Genomic DNA, 15,653 nt, shown 5'->3' on the forward strand with positions numbered 1-15,653 from the left:
CAATTATTTCAAGAATAAATAAGAAAAATCTGACATACAAAAAAAGTTAAACATTAACAAAATCTGTAATCCAACTTTTCAGAGATAACTGCTGTGTACATATATATATGTATATATATATGGTTTTTATACACACACAAACACAGACACTGTATGCACAATTGAGACATAGTTGTACATAACTATTTTATAATCTTTTTCACACTTAACAATATACCGGAAAATTTCCCAAGGTATTATACTTGTATAATATTTAATGCATATTTAATGAATGCATTGAGTAGATTTGGTTTATTTAACCACGTCCCTGAGGTTGAACATTTGAGGTTGTTTCTGATTTTTTGAAATATATAAAGCTATCATAAATCTCTTTACTCCCTAACTTAAAATTATTCTAATCTTAGCATATAGGCTATATTCTGAGTTCACATGCACATTTATCCATGGACAAGACAATCTCATGGGTCCCTAGTCATGGCAAAGACTCCTCTTTTCCAGGGAGCTGAAAGAGCAGGGGACCAGATATCCCAGCCTCCTAGAGGTCTTCTGCTAAGATTACTGGGAGAGGATTATGAGTGCTGGGGAGTTGGTGAGAAAGTCGTTTCAGAGAGCATGGAACTGAGAATCTAAGCAACCTGGGGACATTTATTCTACATGTAGCAAGCAGATTTTAGGATCCAACTCACTTGGATTTGTATTCACCACTTTCCTGTGCCTTCACACCTAGCTCTGTGTGTTAAGGGTAACATAACCTCTCTAGCTTTTGTTTCTCTGTGAACTCCCCCTACTTACTACAGCCTGACAACTCAAGGCCAACTAAGAAAAAGACTCACAGGTCACTTACTCTCCCCAGACCTCTCTCCACAGGGCTCTGAAGGCTGCCTACTAGGTAGATGTGGTGGCTTCTTCATCTCAGATGGTGGCCTCGCTATCAGGATGTGTTTTCAGTAGGCATGCTTCTCAGAAATGCCACCTTGACCTGTAGATCTTTATGTAGAACCCAGTCTCATAAGGGCAGGGGGAAGAGGAGTTGGGAAAAGAAGGAACAAGGCCTGCCAACTGCTGGCAGCTGCTGGCAGCTATGGTCATGGAGATGCCCCTGACCATAGCCCCCTGGCCACAGGAGGAGGGACAAATGCACAATCAGCTGGGCAGCTGGTCTTCCTTTGGGAACAGGAGGCTTTCTTTTACATCTGGGGCACCTGGGTAGGGGAGCAGGAGTAGTTGTAGTACTCGCCGAATAGCCCAGATTGGGTAGCAGAGGGAAACAATAAAAATTCAGAGGACCCACACAGATGGGTGTGAGCGGTGTAGCTTACTGGTATGCAGTGGGAAGCTGGGGAGGCATTTTTTTAGCTGCCGTTTTCTGAGTTTACTCCGTTCACTTACTCATTCACTTGCTCACTCATTCATATATTCAGTACTTATTATTGAACATCTACCAGGTGTCAGGCCCCATGAAGGAGATATCAAGATGAACAGAGAAGAGTGAGCATTATGTTTACTTAGTATCAGCTAGGTGTCTGGTTTTTCAATTTTCCTCCCTTAATCATTACAACAGCCTATGAAGTGTAGGTATTCTTATCTCATATGAAGGAACAGAGACCCAGAGAGATTAAGCTGTCCAAGGGCACACAGCTAATAAATACTGGAGCTGGGAGTCAGACTTCTGTCCAAAGTCTGTGCTTGACTCAGGGCTGTGACCTTCCCCTCAAGACATGCTTGTCCTGGGAGAGCTTGCTGTCTTAAGTAGAAGACAGCATGATGAGCAAGTAATGGCCAGGTGTGTCCTATGGTGCTAGCCTCACTAGGAACACTCCAGAAACCTTATCCTGCCATTATCCAGGCTCCAGCAGATCTTGTTAAACATGTTTGCAGACCCTTTATGCTGGCTCTAACCTTGACACAGTGTCATGAATCGAGGAAGGGCCTGGGGTCAAGTTGTCATCCCTCCAATGGCGGGGGTGTCATAAGTTTGGAAGGCTTACTGGAAATGTACTGCCTTGGTGTCTACAAAACTCATTTTGTGTTCAACTAACCTCAGTTCTTCCAGCTCTTAGTAGCTCCATAATGAGAGAGAACCACCTCTAATAAAGCTTATTCTTACAGCACAGGATCTTTCAGACAGCCTTCACCTTCTACCATCTGCCACAGTTTCCATTTATCTCAGCTAAGGAATCAAAATCATTTCAATTTTCTCTGCCAGCCCAACCATGGTATTGGGTTTCAGCTAAACCGTGAGTGTCATAAAGTGTGCTGTGAGGGAGGCAGAGCCTAGAAAATAGGATCTAGTGGTTTGAACCCAAGATAACTTGTAGACTCTCACTGTGACTGCCCTAGGCTATTGGTTCTCAACGATTTAGGGTGTCATAGATCCCGTTGAAAATCTGTTGACAACTGGACTTAAAGATTGTCTCTCAGAAAAATAGACACATATGGACAGATATGCAGTGGTTTGTGTACAGTTTCATGAGGTTCATGGCTTTCCCCCATCACATACATTTTGAGGCAGGGTTTATAGGCCTGCTTCAGTTTGTCAGGTGAAAAGTATAACTTAGTCTGTCCTCTGGTGAGTAGAGTTGAGGATTACCCAGTCTACCCTCCAGAATTGTGGAGAAGGATTTTGGCTTCATGAGATATTCAGATCACCCCTTCTTTCCTATTTAGCACTTAACATTGTTATGCTTCTTTCTAAAGAAATAGCAGACATTATGAGTCAAATGTTTTCCCAATCATGGCAAATTTTCTAGCTTATGCTGGGCCCTGGTTATGCTAGGTCCACAGGGGAAGCTTTGTTGTTTATCTCCAGCAAACATTAACTCATCTCTTTGTTATTATGGATAGGGTCTAGGTCTTGGGAAAACCCCATTGTGTCTTAGTTAGTCTCCTCTCTTCTCCTAGACCCACCAGAGACTCATCACCTGTCTTGTCCAATCTAGGACCTAGGTAATGATCCCATAATCCATTGCCTCTTCTCTTATTACTGCTTTTTCACATTTTAGAGACTTCCTTAGAGCTGGAGTTTTAGTATCTCTTTTGGATTATCTGAATATTTGTCCCCCATGTGTACCTCTATATTATATTTCTTGCATGATATTGAAATTACATGTTGGTTTGTCTGACTCTTTCCTTAAATTAAAAGTCCCTTAAGGTCAGGACCTCTATATTGTTTACTTTTGTACCCACAGTAATTGTAACTTTGCCTGACACATATAGGTGCTCAATAAATATTTATTGAATTGAATTGTATATGTTTGGATATCCAAGGCAATAACTTAAATAGGGACTCAAAAATTGCTTAAAACTCCAGGAATCTTTCCATGGCTAATCCATCAGATGTGGTTAGCCAATTTATCTGGATACCTGAACATTGTATCAGGGGACATATAGGGTTCATGCTGTCTCATTTCCATGGGATCTGTGTATGTGTGTGTGTGTGCGTGTACGGGTACGTACACAGACCTTTGCTTCTTGGTTACCACAATAACTTGAAAACAATACCAAAAAAACCTCTCTTCTGTAATCTCTCTGTATGTATATCCCTCCAATGCTTATTCACATTTCTTTATCTCCATGATATATCTTAACATCTCTTTCATCTCTGCCTCTTTCTCTTTTGGTTGGCATATCCTAAGACAGCATGGACAGCAGCCACTCCAAGTAGCAACGTCACACTAGTTCAGGACCAAGGACAGCAGCATACATGTCCTGGCAGTGGGGAGAGGGTGCTTTAGTTTGCTAGTTTGTTCAGTAAAATGACCTTTGGATGTGTCCCTTCTCAGCTGTCAGACCGTACCTGCAGTTCTGCAAACCTGGTTGTTACTTTGGTCCTGGTTGTTCCATGTATGTGGTGGACCTGTGCCCAGTCTGTGCCAGTGTATTCCTGTGACATTGCTCATTGATGGTCATGGTGAGGACACTGGAGCAGGAGTGGCATGGTTGTAGAATCAGAAAGAGAGCAAGTGGGAGTGGGAAGAAACTCTAGGCTTGGGTGAGAGGGTCTGCTCCAGGAGCTGCCTGTGAGGGTCCTCCGCCCTAAACTCTGTGGTCAGCCATTGCTACTTTACTGCCACCCATATGGGGGTTGGAGAGGTGGTTGAGGGGAGAAGCATCCAAGAGGTGCTGGACAATTTCATATTTAGATACCTGCCAGAGTGTCTTCCATAATGACAGAGCCCCAAACTGACTTTTCAAGTCAGCAATTTCATGTTTAACTAGTCTTTATGCCCTGATTAAATTAAGTATTAATATTATTGATATTTGTGCTGGGGAAAAGGGAGGGGGACTGAGATGAGGGTCCCAAGGAGCAAAGCTTTTCTGTGTCTGAACTTGCACAGCACACACCTTCTGCCCCTCGGTGCCTTTGTAACTCTCTCCAAATATATTATAATAGCAAATACACAGCTAATGTTCAACAGTTGGATCATAATAATCACTGACAAGCTAATGTTCTCTGTTACTTTGAGGACCCATCCAACAGCAGTGCTTAAAGTAACAAAAAAGACAATAAATCTACCACTATCACCACTACCTGTGATGTATGAGCACTTTAGGTAACCTGGTGAGTTAGAAAGGAATCAGTTTCAAAACAAACACAGTGGGTGGATAGAATCACTTCTGAAGTGGCCATTTTCTTGTGTCTGTGCTATACTCAAGATGTCAACTTTTCTGGAGAGGGAGGGCGGGAGGAAGAGTGAGTAAGCCTGTGTGTATTGCAGCTGAGGTCTCAACTCAAACTAATATTAAATCTTATGAAGAATAAACAGAAATGGTTGCTCATTAGCTGGGCTTAGAGAGGCGTTACCCATATGTTTAAAGTGCTAATTATTAGTGATCTTTAATGGAGCTAATTTAGCAGTAGAAAGTGTTACAAATTTCCATTCCTCAAAGGTAGCCCATTAGCCTGGTCTTTATAGCTAATATTGACTTTAGAAAGTTCATATTGAAATTGGCCTCAATTAGAGTTTATGTGAGAGAGGGAGAAAGATGAACATGAAGGTAGAAATAAGCACAAAGAAGCATCATGGGAGGAAGAGACATGGCAGTTACTAAACACTTTTTACGTAGAAGGTGTCATGACACTTGGGATGTGAAAAACTCTGCCTCTGGGTCACCCATTAAGTGCCAGCTGTGTACCAAGCACTAAAGCCATTGAGAGAAGTACTCAGCCCCTGCCATCAATGAGCTTAGAGTCTAGCGAGGGAGCCAGATGCAGTGGTGGACAATGGCAGAACAGGGAGGTACACGCCAGTGATATACTGAGGCAGACAAGTGAGTCCAGCCCAGATGGTGATTGAGCAGTTAGGGCAGGCACCCTAAGGAAGCTGTCCAGCTCACTATAGTGCAGGGCAGAGGATGGTCATTTATGGAAATAAACTTCAAATGCATATCAGAGTTGAGAGAAGGTAGACATTGCTTTTCTCCAGTGTAAAGGCTGCCCGACCTAGTTATCAGCCAAGTCCCTGGTTGTTGTCTCAGGTTACAGGAGACCTAGTCAGTTTGCTTAGAAAAGCTCAGTATTTAGCAATTGCCAAAAGAAGAACATTTTTTCCCCCTTTTTGTGTTGAAATCAGGTTAGCAGAGGCTCCTGGGTGTCCTTTGCTTAGAAATCCCATGGTCAAGGAGTAGAACTCTGCTGCACCATCCCTCCTGCACACCTGCCACCTAAGGAGGGGGATGCTCCTTGGTCCATTTGATGTTTGTGGGTGACAGTGATGAAGGAAGACTGTGGGGAGTTGGCCCCACTGTGCACAGGTAGATTTTCAGGTTGGGGAGAGGCATGTGGGTCTCCACACTGTGCTGTGTGTTTGGTTGCTGACATAAAGCTGCCCAGCCTCTCTCTCTCTCTCTCTGCCAGGTTTATTCCTTTCTCTAAGCACACACTTCCTGTCTTGGTGGTAGGTTTTGTTTTGTTTTGTTTTGTTTTGTTTTGTTTTGTTTTGAGATGGAGTCTCCCTCTGTCTCCCAGGCCGGGGTGCAGTGGCGTGATCTCTGTTCACTGCAACCTCTGCCTCCCGGGTTCAAGCACTTCTCCTGCCTCAGCCTCCCGAGTAGTGAGGTTTACAGGCTCACACCACCACAACTGGCTAATATTTGTATTTTTAGTAGAGACAGGGTTTCATGGTGTTGGCCAGGCTGGTCTCGAACACCTGACCTCGTGATCTGCCCACCTGGGCCTCCCAAAGTGCTGGGATTACAGGTGTGAGCTACTGAGACCGGCCGGTGGTAGCTGTTTTAAGGAGAACTCTAAGGAACATATTTATAGTCACTGGCGGCATTTTTCAACAGTTTCCTTAATAGCTCCTTAGTGTCTATAAAGAGGAGACAGGAACATTCACCTCTATTTCTTTCTCTCTCTCTTTCTGTGTGTGTGTGTGTATGTGTGTGTGTGTGTATCTTTCTCTCTAGCTCTTTATCTCTTGCTCTTACCCCTTTTCCTTATGTTTTCTCCCACTCTTGCCACCTCTCTCTTTTTCTCTTGTGTTAACATAGGAAAGGAGGGGATGAAAGAAGGGAGAATGAAGGAAATGAAGATCTTGCTTCTAATAGGTTCTCTACTAACTCCAGTTTGACTAACAGTGTCTTCTCCTAAGGGCTCCACCCATTTTCTACACAGAAGAGACCAGGACTTGAAGTCTCTTTCCTTTATGATTCAGTTTCACATTGCACTTTCATGGGGTCTTACACAAGCTGTCAGCCTGCTACTGTCCCAGCAGATCCCAGGAGGTTACCCACAAACATGCTTCCTGCCTCTCCTTGGACTTAGGGAGAAGATCAAAAGAGACAAAGTTCCAGTGCCCCTACCCCCTATTCTACCACTAACCTCAGCAGGGGCCAAGTCCCAACCTCCCCGTACCCTCAAAGATAAAGCAGAATGTGACCTGGAGGTTGGGATCAGAGCCTGCTGGGCCAAGCCCTGTTCAGGAGCCACAGCCTTCTTCTGGGACCAGCCAGATTCCACCCAGCTCTGCCCCTTGCTGTATGTAGCACAGACCTGGCTCTCGGAGTCTCCGAAGGCACTTGCAGTGGCATCTTTGCCGATGCCTCCCCAGGTGTCCACCCTGTTGGGAGTCAGACCACAGAGCCCACCCTCCTCCATGCACTCCTTTTCATCACCCCCTAAGTCTGCTTTTCTGTTCATTGAGTAAAATCTCTTCATCCATGGCATACAGTTTGTTTGCCCCTCCCTCTCTGCCTTGGCATGTACTGCTTCCCACCATCCCTTGCCTCTTCTGTTATTTAAAATCTAGTTTGAAGATCATCTTCTCTGTGGAGACTGACCTGATGGATCATCTCGACTTGCCATTCTCTGTCTTCTCTGTGCCTGTGCATGGTCAGTTTCAGTATTTCTTGACTCTTTTTTGTGACAGGCCCTGTGCGAGGTTCTGGAGTAGAACAAGGAATACTACATGGTCCCTACCCTCAAGGCATCAGGATCAGTTAATGGGGAGTAAACGAAAACACATAAATGCCATTCAGGAGTGATAGATTATAAAGTACAACTGGAGACAGCTCAGCTTGATGGGGAGGCCAGGGAAACAGCAGAGAGGAAATGACACATTAGAGAGAGATTTAAGAGGTAGGATCAACAGAACCAAGTAGCCGAATCAATATGTGTGATGGAGGAGGGGGAGGAGTCTAGGGTGCTTCCCAGGTTTCTGTTTGGTTAGCTCCGTGGATGATGGCACCAGTAATTAAGATATAGTGGATACAGGATGGTCAGATTGGGGGAAGGGTGGGAAGGTTTTTATCAGAATCTCAGAGTCTTCACTGGTTTTTTATGCAGTCTGGTAGCTTCCTGGTACTGGGGGAAATGGACACTCGGTATTTTATTAGGCTGGAAACTCAGCAGAAATTGGGTTTCCCCTCCAAGGGAGAGAATTGCCTGAGATGGGCACTGTGTTCTCAGATGCAGAGCTCCCCAGGTGGGAGCACCCCTCCTTTCTGTTTCTTGACCAGCATTTCCCCAGTGTTCAGGGCTTTGTACCTGTGAGTGGGGGTGCAGGTGGGATAAAGAGGCATAAGCAGACTGGCTTCTCTGTCCTTTAGGGCTATCTTAGAGATGGCATCTTGGTGACAGTATTTATGCTACCGAAAGTAGTTAGAGAAGGTAGGGCTCTGAGGGTAGGAAGGAAGATTTGTGGTGAAATTAAAACATCTGATACATGAAGGAATGGTTTAAGCTACCAAAATTCTGAGCAGTTTGGACAGGTGTTATTCATAAACACTCCTGCCACCAAAAACTAAGATGTGATCCACTCTTAATGCCCTGGAGGGGGAATTTATCTACCTCCCAGATAGCCTTTTTATTCCAAAGCTGAATTTGAATAATAGATGATTATAGGGTAATGGCTGAATCTCTGGAATCTCTGGGCAGTGGAGAGGGGTCTTCCCATGGTAGGGGCCGGAGGGGTGATGAGTAGTGTTAGATGAGATTTTAGGGGTCCTGTTTAGGCCAGGCTACAGGATGCTTTTCTCCATCTTCTGCCTCTGAGGCAACTCTGGAATGGAAAGACATACTTGAGTACACAACTTCCCAAAGTGTAATGTGCGTATGGATCAGCTGGGTTTTTTTGTGTGTGTGGTGGGGGCTGTTGAGACAGGGTCTTTCTCAGTCACCCGGGCTGGAGTGAAGTGGCATGATCACGGCTCACTGCAGCCTCGACCTCCCTGGCTCAATCAATCCTCCCACCTCAGCCTCCCGAGTGGCTGGGACTACAGATGCGTGCCACCATGCCTGGCTAATTTTTGTTGTATTTTTTGTATAGATAGGGTTTTGTCATGTTGCCTATGCTGGTCTCAAACTCCTGGGCTCAAGTTGTCTGCCTGCCTTAGCCTCCCAAAGTGCTGGTATTATAGATGTGACCTACCATGCCTGGCCTCACCTGGGGTTCTTGTTAAAATGTAGGCTCTGACTCTGTAAGTCTGGGGTGGAACTTGAGATTTTGCATTTCCAGCAAGGTTCTAGGTGTATGTGATGCTTATTACCTTGGGTAGCAAGGCTTTAGGACTCATCTTTAAGAAGCTCTTTTTTTTTTTTTGAGTCTCCTTGCATTTTGTACAGGTGGTGTCCTGTCTCTGATAACAGTTAATTGTCCTATTTGGAAACCCGTCTTTCTCTGCTTGGAAGCCCCCTTGGAGAGCAGGATCCATTTCTTATTTGTCTTACTGTCACTGAAGCCCGACATATGGCCTGGCCCATAGTAAGTGGTCAATATAGAATTAATGAAATAATGACCTTAGGAATAGGAAAATTTCAAAATTACAACCTAACTAAGGTCCAGCCAAATGAGCTCCTGCACCTCTCAATTGTAAGCCAGATCTCTTTTATGCAGCCTCTCAGTGACTCAGTGCCATTTTGAGTAAGGCTTCTATACTGGACACCACACGGGTGAAGTAGAAAGAGAAGGCAGAAACCTGAGCACAGGGAAATGTGCAGAAACAGGGCTCAGGCCCACTTGAAGCAACATTAGAACACTTACATAGTAACTTCTAAATAGGTGCACATTAAAGGGGTGTGACTGAGAACCAAAAGGAAACAAAGAGCAATCCATGGATACTCTGGCAGCTTGAACCTCCAATGCTCTATAAACGCCCACTCTGTTGTTTGTTTCTTCACTTGTTGAAATCAGGAATGCTTTCTGAAGGAGGTTAGTATGGAACACAAGGCACCCAGGTGCCCTGGGGAATATACTGCTACTCTAGACCCACAAAACCACAGACAGGGCTGGGGGGCTCAAGGGCCAGTTTTACCATTGCCATGTAAGGTCACACAGAGGCTGGAAGCCACAGTGAGGCTGACTGGCATTTTCCAACATGGGAAATGATGACTAGAAGCAATGTAAGCATAACACATTTGGAGCAAGGAGAAGCAAAAGTGGGGCTTGGAGAAGACCCATGCTGGAGGATCCTGGGGAGATGGCAGGGGTAATTTGTACTTCCTTAATAGATGTGGAGCATTTCAACTTTGCTAATTAACGGAACAGCAGGCTTGTAATTCTGACAGCAGCAGGACACAAATGGGGTGGGATTAGCACTGAATGCCAGTGAAGCATGCCTTTGTCCTTAAGAAGAGGCACAACACCCACCACCCACGTTGGGTCAGGTCCATGAAGGTGCCATCCCTGATTTTGTTTTTTGTTTTTTCCTGCAGCAACTCCAAGGGCTTAGGGTTTTTTTTTTTTAATGTCTTCTCAGGCCTTCCAGGATTTTTTTTTTTTAGATGGAAACAGGTCTATGATTGGTCTAGAGCAGGAGTGTCTAGTCTTTTGGCTTCCCTGGGCCACATTGAAAGAAAAAGAATTGTCTTGGACCACACAGAAAATACACTAATACTAATGACAGCTGAAGAGCTAAAAAAAAAAAAAAATTGCAAAAAAATCTCATAATGTTTTAAGAAAGTTTACAAGTTTGTGTTGGGCTACATTCAAAGCTGTCCTGGGCTGCATGAGGCCTGTAGACCACAGGTTGCACAAGTGTGATCTAGAGTTTATTTTCTAATAGTTCTACCAAATATACCAGAAATAACAATGGCAATGGAAGCTTGCCTTCTTCAAGAGATTAAGCCTCATTGAAGTTCTTCCATCACTATTCTCCCATTTTGGCATTTTGGGCTACCTGCAAAATGGGGTGATCGGCCCCTGAGTATCTGTAAACTGATTCTGGGGGACAAATGGGCCAGGAAGCCAGTGAAATGTTTTATCTTCCCAAGGTGCAATGAATCTTATTAGGGAATTTATTCCCAGTACTTCCTTTTAAAGCATATTGATCTGATAACCTGAGGATCTTAAAGGCCAACAAATATGAAGAGAAGGTTTAGAAAGTCTCAGAGTATTAGAGCTGAGTAGTACCCTGGAGGGCATCTACTCAGATCGCCAGTGCTTGGTGTGACAAATGAAGTCACTGACCTTGTATAAGTCATTTTAGGAAGGGTCAACATTTCATTGATTCATTTATTCTTTCATCAAATATTTATTGAACATTTACCGTGAGTCTACCAAGACACGTACCCGATAGTGAAAACATGTTGCTATTTCATTGGTCCTGTTTGAGTTAGCATTCAATGAACTTCTCCTTTATTATATATTCCAACAGCTGGTTTCACAAGGGCCCTGGGGGAATTGATATGATACATAGTATCTTTAGTCAGTGCAAATAGGTTTTATATGCAAGGTCACCAATTTCTGAGCTGCTGGGCTAATTAGCTCTACTTGGCTTTACATAATACATATATTGTTGAAAAGTTATATGTAATTTAATTTTTGGCAAATGAAAAACTAATTCAAATCACTAGGGGAACTTTATTTGAAGAGACTCTGGAGCAAATCCTTTTATAATGTGAAAATTTTAGTTGTAATTGGAAATGATTGTCCCCTAGTTTGGATTTTGTAAATGTGGACACTTTAGGTTTACTTGTGGACATACAACCAGGCCCAGCAGTGGCCTCTACAGGGTCAGGGAGGACCCTGGCCTGGGAAGTAGAAGCCCTAGGAATCCTAGAACAGCCCAACCCAAGGTATTGACATTTACTGGAGCCCATGACTGCAAGCTGCATGGACAAGCTGCACACCTTCTCTCAGGTCCTGGGCCCTGGTGGGGAGAAGGAAGAGGTGGGGCACAATGAGTGGGTGTGATGGATGAGACTTGGAGCTTCCTCTTCCTCTCCAAGGATGGGAGTAGAGAGGAGATAGGATGGGGAACCCTTTGCTTCCATTATAGCAAATTTGAAACCCTTCCTTAAGATCTTATGGCTATTTAGAACTAAGACCCTCTTGTGTACTGCAACACAGTAGAGGACAAGAGGGACAGCAGTAGAAAAAAATAGGAAAAGAGTTTAGGAGAAAAGAGAGTTATGTGGACTCTTTTTGTATAGTAAATCTCATTAGTTTGGGCCTTGCTATTTTTGAACTTGTAAATAATCTGAAAGAAGACAGGACTGAAATTTAACTTTTATATTACATTTTTTCTATAGAAATTAGTAGAGTGCATGGTGATATAGAGGAAAGCATTTTAAAATTAATGTATAGAAAGATATATTTCACAAAGGAAAATCATGTATTTTGATACAGAAGCATCATTGTTCACAAACAAGTCATGTATTAGTTAAAGATCCTTGATCCTTGTCTAACAGATAAAGCCTAATAGATTGCCAAGGAAGCTGAAATGTCTCCTCATTGCATGAGGATGAAAAAAAATACTTTATATATCAATTTGTAAATTCTGTAATAATTTATATTGATCCTAATTAGCCTCTATTAGTGAAATTTAATTGTTTTTCTGTGGAGAAGATAAAATTAGAGCATAAATATCTGTAGAAACAGGATAGAAAGTTCAAAATAGTGCTTATAGGCTTTGAAATTCGAGTATTCTTTTTTATGGTGTTACTTTGTTTTCCTATTGCTCAAGGTCTTCTCAAAGTGAGCCTTGTAGCTGGTTCTCTGTCAGCTAGTAAAGAGAAACGACTGATGAATAAAAAGACTTGCAGTCTTCATTTGGTGAAAAATGAAAGAGAAGAAATAGGCAAAATGGTCAGAGACACTTAGGAAATTTGTTTTAGGTTTAGGGTATGACCTCTGATCATAGAAACTGGCATTGTGAGCACACATCTCTCTTCCTCCTTGGTTGAGTGTGCAGTTGGCCCACTTCACTTCCCTAGGCCAGTGATCTTACGCCTGGCCCAGAATTTTATTGCCAAAATTCCCGGATGGGTTTCTTGAAACAGTCAATGTTTAGAGATTGAAGGATTGAGTGGGATTGTCCTGCCCAGCATGTTGTTTTTCTCTGTCAGTTGTCAAATTTGGACCCTAAGGGCGTAAGCCAAGTGGAGAAAGGCACCAGAGGGGGTATCCATGGTATCTGGTTCTGCTCTCTGAGCTGACATACAACCGCTCGCCTTCTGAGGTCTATTTGTGTCATGTCCCTAATGGCGACACATAACAGAGACCCCAGTTATAGCTCGAATCGCTGTAAGTGTGGGTGGCTCTCCCTGAGAGTCCCTGTGGGGTTCTTAGGTTAAATGATAGGGATGCAATGGGCTAGCCTGGGGTTTGTGTATGTGGAAGCTGGGTCCTGACTTCCCACAAATCTCACACTGGGCTGGATTGTCCTTTGCCTCCTGAGGCTACTGTTCCTCCAGGCACATCTTTAGTTTCCATTCTTTGTGAGCCCCAAGATTCTGCCTCCAGCCCCCTAACAGGAACTCAACTAGAACATAGAAAGGACTTTCTAAATGAGAAGCAAGATTTAGAAAGAGAACAAGTTAAACAAGGTAGTGGGTAGTGCATTTCCTTCCCAGGAGATTTGTATCTCCCCATCTCCTGTCTATTGTGGACCAATGATGATGACATTGAGGGGAGGAGGAAGAGGTGGGGAGAGGAGTATTGTCATCAACTTTGCTTCCATCTGTAGGAGTTTTGTGGTTTACTTTCCTTGTTTGTAAAATAAAGACTAATAGTTGTTGTGCCAGAGGAAAGGCAAGAAGGATTATTTAGGACTTTGTAATCCATCTTGATATCAATTAACTAATTCAACAGATATTTCCTGAGTGCTGAGTATGTTCAAGACACTGTGCTAGGCACTAGAGGTACAAACATGATTTTTTAAAAGTCCCCCGTCTTCAAGTTGCTCAATAGCAACAGGGCTGTTTTTTTTGTTTTGTTTTGTTTTGTTTTTTGTTTTTTGCCCCCACTGCATGGAGGTTTCTCCATGTGGGGAGGGTGACTTGGATTGTCCTCTCCTTGAGAAAGACTGGGGGGTTGCAGCCCTGATCACCCCTATGGCTGGCATGATGTGGAAGTATCCCTTCTGTTGCAGACCCTCTCCTGGTCCATCGGGCTGGGCTGTAGGACCTGGACAAGGCAGGACTTGCCGGCTGATAATGGGATTGGGAGACTGAGGATGGGACCCTGCGATTCAGCCAGCTGGCTCCTCTCACCCTGATTCCTTCTGGTTTGTTGTCCCACAGGGTCTTTTCGGAATGATGGTTTGAAAGCTTCTGATGTCCTTCCTATCCTAAAGGAAAAAGTGGCCTTCGTGTCTGGTGAGTATTTGTGGGACTTTCTTTTGTAAAGGACCTAGAGAAGTTGTGTGTGTGCACATGTGTTCAGATTCACTTGTGTGTTAGTAGGGGAGAAGTAGGGGTGGGGAAGTTATGCTTGGGGCAGCTGCTTTCTTTCTCCTGAGGCAGATGGAGGGAGAAAGGAGGGCTCTGGCCCCAGCTGAGTGTTCTAAAGGACACCCAGAACCAAAGGGACATTCCCTGAGCTTCCCACCCAACCTCAGCCCCCTGGCCTGGCCCTGTGAGAGTTGCTCCAACTGGAGAATCTGTGCACTTGGCACATTCCTGGAGGTTTTATTTGAGTTCATTTCTGCATGGATCAGGGACGGGAGATTTTTAAAGGAGTTTTTGCTTCCTCCTTATCTTTCTGTCCTGGCAAAGGGAACTCAAGTGAGGGTTCATGTTTAGATGTTTAGTTTTTGTTTTTTTCTGAATAATGACTTCCAAATATTTATATCTGACTTCTCTCTCCCATACATCTTGTGCACAAAGACCTCTTAATGTCTCACTCTGGGGTCAGCAATCTGTAGCTGGTGGGCCATCCACCAGTTTTTATAAATAAAGTTTTATTGGTACACAGCAATGTGTATTTGTTTATGGAGTGTATTAGTTTCCCATTGATGGTGCAACAAATTTCCATGAGCTTGGTGGCTTGCAACAACAGAAACTCATTATTGCACAGTTCTGGAAGCCAGAAATCCGTTTCATGGGGCTGAAATCTAGGGGTCAGCAGGGCTGTGCTTACAGAGTTTCTAAGAGAAAATTGGTTCCTTTCCTCTCCCAGCTTCCAATGGCTGCTGACATTCCTTGGCTTGTGGCTGCATCATTTCCATCTCTACCTCCAGGGTCAAATTGCCTTCTCCTCTTGCATCTGTGTCAAATCTTTCTCTGCCTCTCTCTTTTAAGGATACCTGTGACTACATTTAGGGCCTACCTAGATAATCTAGAATAATCGCCCTATCTCAAGATGGTTAACTTAATCATATTTGCAAAGTCTTTGCCATAATATGTTTGTGGGCTATTATTCAACCTACTACAGATTGTGATGATGGCTGCCTTCTCGCTGTAACAACAGAGTTGAGTAGCTATTGCAGAGACCATTTGGCCCATGAGCCTGAAATATTTACTCTCTGACCCTTTAAGAAAAAGTCCGGTGACCCCTGATATAATTGAAGCCAAAGACTGGCCAGAGCCCCTAAGGCAGTTGTTCTCAAACAATAAGGTATGCCAGAATCACTCTGGGTGCCTGTTCCAGGGCTCCACTCTAGGCCTCCTGGATCAGAATTTCTGGTAGGGTCTGAGGCAGAGGCTGGGATAGACAGTGTTAGTAGCGAAAGATTGTATTTTGAGAAACATGCCACGTGCTTATACCACATGGACCAAACCTTTATTTCTGGGTGATTTTGGTTATCTACAAGGAGTAGCAGTGGAGTCACAGAGCAAGAGCTAGTCCAGTCCTGTAGAGCAGAGGTTCATGCCACAGGCACTGTTGGTCTGGCTGTTGGGCGACAGCCAAAATAGAGAGAAGAGGAGGCGGGAAGAGGATAAAGGAAAGGGGAAGTTAAGCAGCAGTTGTCTCCCACCTCATCGGAGAAAA

The 15,653-nt window shown here is 43.9% G+C and overlaps 1 protein-coding gene across 27 annotated transcripts in view; it reads left to right on the forward strand.

Moving 5' to 3' along the window:
* KALRN (kalirin RhoGEF kinase) overlaps positions 1–15,653 on the forward strand; it is a 690,517-nt gene that overhangs the window by 180,391 nt on the left and 494,473 nt on the right. For all 27 annotated transcript variants that reach the window (XM_016941792.4, XM_016941796.4, XM_016941798.4 and 24 more), the window contains exon 2: positions 13,964–14,038. In XM_016941792.4, coding sequence (XP_016797281.2) covers positions 13,964–14,038 — 75 coding nt within the window. The remainder of the gene's footprint in view (positions 1–13,963; positions 14,039–15,653) is intronic.

Source organism: Pan troglodytes, chromosome 2 (genome assembly GCF_028858775.2).
Source record: "Pan troglodytes isolate AG18354 chromosome 2, NHGRI_mPanTro3-v2.0_pri, whole genome shotgun sequence".
NCBI classification, from domain to species: domain Eukaryota; kingdom Metazoa; phylum Chordata; class Mammalia; order Primates; family Hominidae; genus Pan; species Pan troglodytes.